We start from the raw sequence: 9,113 nt of genomic DNA on the forward strand, positions 1-9,113 counted from the left end.
TGCTGGCCGCCCTGTTTACTCGTAGGCTGCCTATTAATTCAACAAATGACAGACATTGATTTTATAAACACTATTTATATTTTTTGTTTCACATAAAAAACATTAAACTTTACAAACATAGGCTCAAAATAAGGTTCCTTTTTAAACACGTCATCACTTCAAGTACTTTTACCTAATCAGTCTGCCAAATCAACGTTCAGTGAAAATGTAAAATTAATGAAACTATTTACAAATACAAAGGATAAATCTAAACAGCAATAAGAACGTTGGTTCCCTATTTGTATTAATGCTAAGGCATTATTGTTAATGGCAAAACAAACATAACATTGAACCTTTAAATGGAACCAAATGGAGGTCAAAACTGTCCCTCAGTCTGTGATTCTTTCATGGACAAAGCTTTAAATCACCTGATGGCTGATGGTGGAAACAGAGAGGGAGGGACACAGTTATCTCACTTCCTCTGGAATCTCTATGAACATCCATAAACAAGAACATAAGTTTAGGCTCAGTCTAACCAACGGCTTAACATGTCAGAGTAAAAACCAATTACAATTTAAGGTCAAAAGGTCACTCTGCTTCATCTCCAGTCACATCAATCTCATTCACATCCTCCTCTTCTTCCTCCTCCTCCTCCTCCTCTGGAATAATGTCCACGTTTTCCTGTCCTTTCTCACAATATCTGGTCTGAGGCGCTTTGTCCGGTGAGTAAAGCAGAACGTCTACCTCCACTTCCTCCTCCTCCTCATTCACTTCTTTTTGATCACAGCCTGAGCTCTTCTTACAGCCATCAGCATCCATCAGCGGCAGACCAGTCCTCTTAGGGGTCTGGGGGTTTATAATGTGGTCCAAAGGCATAATGTCTTGTGCCAAATTGGAGTCATTATGAGAAGCTCCATCGTCATTGATAGTCTGCTGTGTTGACACTGCTCCATCACAAGTCGGAGCTAAAAAACAGGAAGCAGTAAGCTACATCAGCAGCAGTTTTTACAACACTTTAGGAGTTTAAGATACTTGAACATAACAATGTGTGGTTAGGCTTCATGTAGAGGATGCTTTGACTAAAGGTGTTTTATGCTTGTAGTCCTTGACAAGACAAAGCAGTGTTTTGAGAAAATTGTGTTTATGATTAATTGCAGAGTAGTTATTTCTAATGAGGAGAAATAAGCTTTTATGTGAAGTCCAAAACATGAACAATTTATTTTTTCACCTAACTTCATAAAACTATTTCAACTAAAGACTGTATGTTTAAACTGGCTCAATGACGAGTATCTTGTTCCTTTATATCTAGATTAGTTTGAGTGAACTTCGTTTGTGCCGAGTTATCAGTTATAACCAACACTTTGGCCGCAGATATTTTAAAGACATTTTGCTGATTATACTTTTGTATTTTTATACATTTAAATTAAATCTCACTTTAGGACTACTTGTGATACATTGTTGTTTAATTTGTATCAAAAAAGTCACACGGCATGATACCTCTGAGCAATCTGCAACGTCAAACTGTTTGTGACATGTTTCACCACTAGAGAGCCACAGAGGATGTTGTTTCATCTTTATTTTAATGCAATTCTTACTGTCCCTGTACAATAAAATAAAAACAATCATCAGTTATTATCATTACCTTCATGTCGACTCCGGAGTGGCTGCTCCCTCTCTGCTGCTAACGCTTCCACATCTCCTCCCCCAACATCAGAGGAAAACACTGAGTGCTGCTCTTCACCAAACAAACAGGCCTCCTCACCAGTAGAGTTGTGTGTTTCTTCTTTCTGTGACTCACTATCCTTGTTGTTTAAAATGTGATTTTGTTTTTTATCAACTGTGACATCCAAGATACTGTGCGACTCTCTGATCCCCTCGGTGTCATCAGGCTGAATGAGACCTATTTCTGTCTCCCTGGTTGATTCTTCACATCCACTTCTTGGGAAACTGTCTTCATCATTTTCTTCCTTTCTTGCGGTTTTATTCATTTTCTCATCCCGGTTTTCTTCTGACATCCTGGTTTTTAAATGCCGCTGTCTGAAAAGCTTTTGAAACTCCTTTAAAGTGACCATGCAAGGTTGTTTGGGTTTCCTCACGGCTGGATCCTCGTTGTTGTTTAGGTCTTTCTCTGTTGTGCTCTCAGCCCTCGAGGTCTTCTTCAGAGGAACTACCCCAACTCGACTTCTATTCCTCCTCCGTTTCTCACACTTTCTCTCTGCTGTTCTTCCCTCCTCCTTTTTTGACAAACTACTGTTGGGCTCATTTTTAGCAGAGTCATCCTTTTGCTCAGTGATGGTATGAGAGATCTCTGGACTCTTTTGACGCCTCACTTTCGGGGGCCTTCCACGTTTCCGTTTGGGGCATGACTCACCTTGTTTGTTCCCGAACGTAGCTTCATGGTCGATAGTTTTCAAAACAGAGGAATGTTGTGGGCTTGTGCTATTTGCAGTCTCTTGAGCTTTTTTCAAAAAGCTTCTGGTCCTGATCCCACCGCGAGGCTCTCTGGTTTTCTCCGTCCGGTTTTCTGTAATATTTGACGGTTCATTTTGTGTCGCTGCAGGAGTGTCAGGCATGTTTGATGAACTGGTGGCCTGTTCTCTTTTCTTTGCCAACACGTTGTTGCTCGACAGACGGACAGAACAAACGCTGATGTTGAACTGACTCTGTGTTGCATCACCATCGTTCACTTCTTTGTGGGAAAGAGAACCCACAGCGTCTTGGAGACGACTTCTCTTTCTCCTTCCAGGCGCTGCAGTATCTGCTTCACTTTGTTTACATTTCTCATATGTCTTCATCTTCTTGGGTGGAGACTTCCCTTCTTCTACATTGTGTTGATCTGCTGATATTGTTCTTCGTTCATTCACCTGGCCTGACTCTGCACAGGTTCCTCCAGTTTGTGGAGTCAGATCCCCCTGCTGACACTTTTCCCAACAGCCGTTGTTCTTCTCTCGTGGTGAAGATCCACCTGTACTTCTGTTGTGAGTGATGGCAATGAGAGGATACTGTAGTGATCCAGGGTCTTCAGTGAGCCATGGTGGCCTATGCAGACATGGCTGCAGCTGGATTTTGTCGCTATGGCTCGTCAGGTTGCTGAAGTTATACTGATGTTTCGCTGCTGAGGAAGGTGACTCCAAAGGAGAGAGACATGGAGGGAGCTGGAAGTCCTCCATGCATGGTAAAGAAACAGAGAGTGAGGATGGTGCATCAGGAACATCTGTCCGGGGTAGAATCTCCAGGCTGTTCTGATCCTCTTGTGAAGACTTGTGAAGACTGACTTCTGGGTATTGTATTATTTGCCCAGTACAGTAGAGAGCTACAGGAATGACTATAGCTGTGGGAACTTCATTGCTTGGATTTGGACTTTTAGACAGCGACATGTCCTGGTGGCTCGGTCCAGGTCTTTGGCTCATGGATGTGACGGAGTATGGATTTTGAGGAGAGCACAGCTGCTGCTGCTGCCTGGCTGGTACAACATCCGACTGAACCGATGAAAGGCTTGAGCAGCTGGGCTGGTTCTGAAGTGTAAAACAACAATGGATACCTGTACAAACAGATGGAAAGACATATCTTTTCTTGTGTTGTTTGTTGTTGATATTTAATGTTGTACCTGTACATAAGAGAGCACAGTTCACCCAAGTTAAATTCCTTGTGTGTGTAAGCATACCTGGACAATAAATCTGATTCTGAAATCATAAAATGATCTTACTATATCATCAGACATTAAGGAAACATGCTGTCCTCCTACGTTTCTATAGCTCAAAATAAATTCTCATCTTTTGTCATACTCATGAATTTGATACAGATATTTGTTAAGCATGTCTTTTGGGCTGCTGCTGTCAGTGCCACTTCTCCCGCTGGGCTGGGTCCCCTTATTTAAAAAGCTTGAATACATGAGTCGTGCTGCTGCTTGTTGCCACAGTCAGTCTTGAGACAGTTTTCAGCAGAAAATAATCTCAGAGGCTACTGCCATCCTGCCTGATTTTTGACATTTTGTAGCCTGGGGCAGTTTGGCAGTATGGAGATAAAGCAATATGACTGCTGTGTCATGTTAAACTGACAAACCAACCGGAGCAATCTGTAACCACAGTGAGCACAGTCATGCTGACGTTAACAAGCAAAGAGGACTGAAGGCTGGTGCACTGTTTTTTACTTAATTTCTTTGTTTGGTTCAGATTTTCTTCTTGTTCACAACAAAGTGAACTGAGACCCCCGTTTTTAAGCGGACCAGAGTTTGATTATTTGGTCCGCACCTGAGTTGGTATAAGCATTCACACCACCACTGAACCAAAGGACTACGCGACAAAGCGCACCAGAGTTCATTTCAAACGGACCAAACAGCTCTGGTGTGAATGCACCCTAAGGTAGCTCAGGGGAGTGGTGATGGAAATTTAATATAATTTCTCAAGATGTAAAAAATATTTTTCATTCATCCTGAACCAATAAGTTTTAATAAATCATATCACCTAGCTCTAATCAACAAATGTAAGAAACTTTGATTTTTTTTTTGTGCTGTGCTGGAATGTAAATAACCGGAAGACTGATTATTTCTAGTTGCATTTAAATATTCTTTAGACACACTAGTGTAAATAATGAACACCCATTCATCTACAATTAAGTAAATAAAGTACAAAACTAAATTGAACACTTGTTAGGTTAAATATTTTCTTAGAAATAAAAGACGTAATTTAAAACCTGATTCTGTTGAAGAGAGGCCAATTTGTGTCCCAAGATCCTGACAGCATTCACACACTGCTGCATCAACACCAGCATGCATCTGACCGGTCACTGCGTCGTTCTCTGCAGGTCGGATCTGGCAGGTGGCAGGTGCTCGCTCGTTGCTCGGTTGAAGTAGATGAGACTTCTTAGGGTCTCCCTCTAAGCTAGGCAGGATGTTCAGACCCATCATGATGTCTTCCAGCAGCTTCTCAATCTGCTCATCAGAGTCCTCCACTTGGCCTGAAGGCTGGGGGAGCGGGACCGGATCGAGTCCACCATTTTGGATCTGGGAGTTGGAGGTGGTGTCGGAGTGAGGTGGCTGTGGGTCAGTGGAGTTGCTGGTGGCAGGTTGAGGAGGCGGGCTCTTTGGTTTAGAGATCGAATCTGGCTGGACTGATGTGGATGGAGGAGCATCATTTGTAAGGTCTGTCTGCGGCCTTTTATGGTTGGAGCCATCCTTAAAATAAGAAGAAGAGGAAATCACACATTTTTTATTTAGTGCAGTATGAAAAAGTGATGCAACAATTATCAGTGTGGTTTTAATGCTGCTGATGCTCGTGTGGATTCTGGAAGCAGATGATGAAACAGACTTAACCCTTTGTTTTCATCATAAAGCAACTTGTCCTGACACATTGGTGTGCCACTTTCATCACTTTCCTCCGCCTACAATCTCCCCCACTTGAAATTAAATCTACTCCACCAGGGCTTTCTCAAACTACCATCCAGTGATTTTGGATCACTGTGTCTGCTGCACAACATTGTAGCACATTTGAAACAGCTTTATTTTCTCCTCTGAATAGTTCACTTATATCATCACTTATACCATCTCAGTCCTTTAGCAAGGAAAGGGGAATGTAAAAGATGTGTTTGTGTGAGTTACTGCAGGTAGTAGGGAGATAAATGAGGTTGGGAGGTTTGTTGAGCAGTTTTCATTTTACAAAGGTAGCTCTTTTTTTTTTGGTTGCCATGGTCACTCATGCTGCTGACAAAACTTGCTCTGGAGGCAGCTTTGTTTACAGTCTCGGATTTAAATGGGTTGCAACATATCTCAGCCACCTCACTTATTATTTTATGCAGGAGAAAAGAGGCTCAGCAATGCACTGTGCTATAAATGCTATATGTGTGACATTGAACTGTATGTTGTCACCAAACAAAGCAGTTCAGGTCATACAAACTGAATGGGTGTGTTGCCTTTTTTTAACCACAGAAACCTACATGAATAAATGTCATGTTTGTTGTGCTGAAAGGGGATTTAAACTTCATTATGACACTTAATGTAATTCTCGAGAATAGATGACAGTTGAAATATTCTGTATCAGTTTATTTGTAGTCAAATTAGTTTTTATAGAAGTTATTCATTATAAATATTCTTACTCTAAAAAGTGCACGTATGTAAGCTCCAGCCGTTTCAAACAAATGTGACATATTGTGAAAAAAATATTCCAAATTTAAATTATGCTAATTGTTGTTAATTTATTGCTGCTAACATCCAATAAAGTAACTTAACTGGATCACTTTTTACCTGTTGCAGGGAAGCTAGAGCAGCTAATGTTTCATCCGAGTCTTGCCTGTTCACAACCTCCCACACTTGTTCTTCAGTCCTCCTCCTCAGCTTCACCTGCAGAGGGAAGCAGACATGTTGGATTCATACATGTTTGTTGTGACTGAGTCTATAAAGGCAAGACCAAACACATGCCAGATAAGGGATGTGATGATTGATATGATTCTACTGTGGAGGCAGCTAAATCTGTGGCACTTGAGTCCAAGGAGTCACAGTCCATCTAAGCATGAAGACACAGAAAATCCTTTCTTTCTCCCCCCCCCCTTTCTTCTCGTTGATCGTGAAAGAAGACAAAAAGTTTTTAAAGCTGCGTCTGTCAGCTAGGAAACTGCTGACAAAATTATTAATTAATTATTAATTATAAAAGATGATTTTTTTTTTGTTTATATTTATTTTTGGGCTTTTTGTGCCTTTAATGTAGAGACAGGACAGTGGATAGAGTTGGAAATCAGGGAGAGAGAGAGAGTGGGGAATGACATGCGGGAAAGGAGCCACAGGTAGAATTAGAACCTGGACCGCCCGCCTGGAAGACCACAGCATCCATTCATGAAGCGCGCGCACTAACCAAAGCGCCACCCGCGCCCCAAGTGGGAGATGATTTTTATCTAACAAAGTAATCTGTATTGGTTAACAAGCAAAGCCTGTCTCAAATCTCCCGTCTCATTTTAGAGACTTTGAGGATTCTAATGTTAACTTAGCTGTTTTTAGTTCAACTCCAAACTGCAGAGGGATCCAGGGGATAAGAGTGAGACAAACTTAAGTGGAGTTTATTTGTATGGCACATTAACAACAGCCTCAGCCGACATAAAAACAACAACATGTTTTAACTTATTTCAAAGGCCAGGGGAAAAAGGAAGGTATTGTGTTTTGCTTTGACTTTAATGAGTAAGCACCTCTGATGGGGGGGGGGGGGGGGGGGGGGGGGCATTGATTCCACAGACGGGGGGCCTGCAGCTGAGAAGGCCAGGTCGCCCCTGAGTTTTCCGCTACGCCCGAGGGATGATAAGGACAGACTGCTCAGAGGACCAGCGTTATCGTGTTGGGGTGTAAGGTGTTAAAAGTTCTAATAAATTGCAGTGACTTAAAAACAAGTAAGAGCATTTCAAAACAGATTCTAAAATCAACAGGGTGATAGTGAAGTGAGGCGAGTACAGGGTTGATGCACTGCTGTTTGCTTAAACTCTGGAAACTGTGGTTCTTGGGGTGGATTCTTTTCCACCAAACAAGAGGGGTGGTTCACAATTTTGGTAGTTTAATCTTGAAAAGTTCCACTTCATCTGATTGAGGGACGTCTTAATAGCTGAGAGGATCATTGTGCTCTCCATCTCAAAGCAGTGTAAACTTTCACAGGGTTTATTTATTTATTATGTTATTTGTCAGGGACAATACATGTAGGAATCATTACATCTAATTAAAGTACAACTGATGCACTGTGGACTACTAGCCATCACAATCACTTCGTATTGAAGGGATTAGAAACACATAACTATGCAACAACATACCTCCAAGCTTATTTTTCTTTGTGTAAAACTTTTTTTTTACCTTGATAGAAATCTGCGTGGCCTCCATCATCTTGTGCATTTGTTTCATCTTAGCCAGACTCCTCATCCCTAAATGTGCATGATCTTGCCTCTTCTCTTTAGAGGTACATTTTCCTTCTCTACGTGGATCCTCTCGATGGTTATGGAGGTTCATCTCCTCTGTGTTTTCACAGCCATCAGCCAACTTGCCATTTTTCGCTCCCTCTGATGACTGTTGATATGTAATGTGTTCCTGAGGTGTAGCGCTTGAGCTCGAGTCTTCATCAAGTAAAAATTGCAAAGCCATCACATTTTTGGACGAGGCAGAGGTGGATGTGGGGTTGGTGACGCTGTCAGAGGATGGATCTAATGTAGACACTCCATCACTTGATGCCTCACTGAGCATGAAGGGAATGGTTGGGCAGGAAGAAGAGCAGAAGTTTTGGGTTAGTAATGTACTGTACTTAGGTAGAGAGGATGCAGGCTCTTGGGTTGAAGCTTTAGTTTGGCTGGAGTGAGTAAAAGAGCTGCTCACAGCCTTTTCACCAGTTGCAATAGTTTGTGTGCCTATGGATACACAGCTTCTCTCTTCAGGTGGAGAATCTGCAGTTCTCGCTACAGCAAAGTCTAACTGGACTTGTTGTGCATCTTGCATTTTTAGACTTTCATTTCTCTCTTCTTTATCTCTGCTACATAGTGAACCCTTTTTCTGTGGTTCTCTCTCCTTCATCTGCCAATTCTGTCCTTCAACAAGATCTGTGATCCCCAACTGGCGGGCTGCAGACAGCACATCATTTTTCTCCACGCTTCCTTTTACTTCTAGCTGCCCAGAGTAAAGAAGACCGACCATCTTAAGCAGGGTCTGGGCTTTCAGAGCCTGCAGCTGGAGCTGGTGCTTCTCACCCGACAGAGAGGTGGATGCTGACAGCTTCCGGGACAGGTAGGGACTGAGAGCTGCAAGGATGCAACTGTGGGCGGGGATTGAGATACCTAGAAGACCAAAGACAACTAAAAGGGTCACCATTTCAGCTCTGACTTTAAGTGTGCTGTACTAATGAAATCTTCAATTAGCATACCCCTACCTTCAGTTTGCAACAGAGTATCGCAGAACTGGGTGTTGTTCTGTTGTTTCTGCAACTCTGCAAGGAGCTGCATCTTATAACCAGGCCACATGAACCTCTGCATATCCACATGGGCGCTGGGAGTGAGGAAGGACAGAGAGTTGCAGAGAATGGTTAAATTCAATGTCAAGCACACACATATTTGTACAACCTCTATTGAGTTGTCACACTTCAAATTTACCAGGAAAATGTAGCTGAAATTTGCTTTTGTATGTT

At 42.2% G+C, this 9,113-nt stretch overlaps 1 protein-coding gene across 1 annotated transcript; it reads right to left on the reverse strand.

Moving 5' to 3' along the window:
* Positions 1-65: 65 nt before the first annotated feature.
* LOC114920661 (uncharacterized) lies at positions 66-8,961 on the reverse strand. Its single transcript, XM_065960849.1, has 6 exons — positions 8,859-8,961; positions 8,624-8,766; positions 6,218-6,313; positions 4,672-5,152; positions 1,622-3,520; positions 66-944 (listed from the first exon to the last, which is right to left on the reverse strand). The coding sequence occupies exons 1-6, from the start codon at positions 8,959-8,961 to the stop codon at positions 568-570; spliced, it is 3,099 nt and encodes a 1,032-aa protein (XP_065816921.1). The 3' UTR covers positions 66-567.
* Between the last annotated feature and the right edge of the window lie 152 nt (positions 8,962-9,113).

This window comes from Labrus bergylta, chromosome 1, assembly GCF_963930695.1.
Source record: "Labrus bergylta chromosome 1, fLabBer1.1, whole genome shotgun sequence".
Lineage (NCBI taxonomy): Eukaryota > Metazoa > Chordata > Actinopteri > Labriformes > Labridae > Labrus > Labrus bergylta.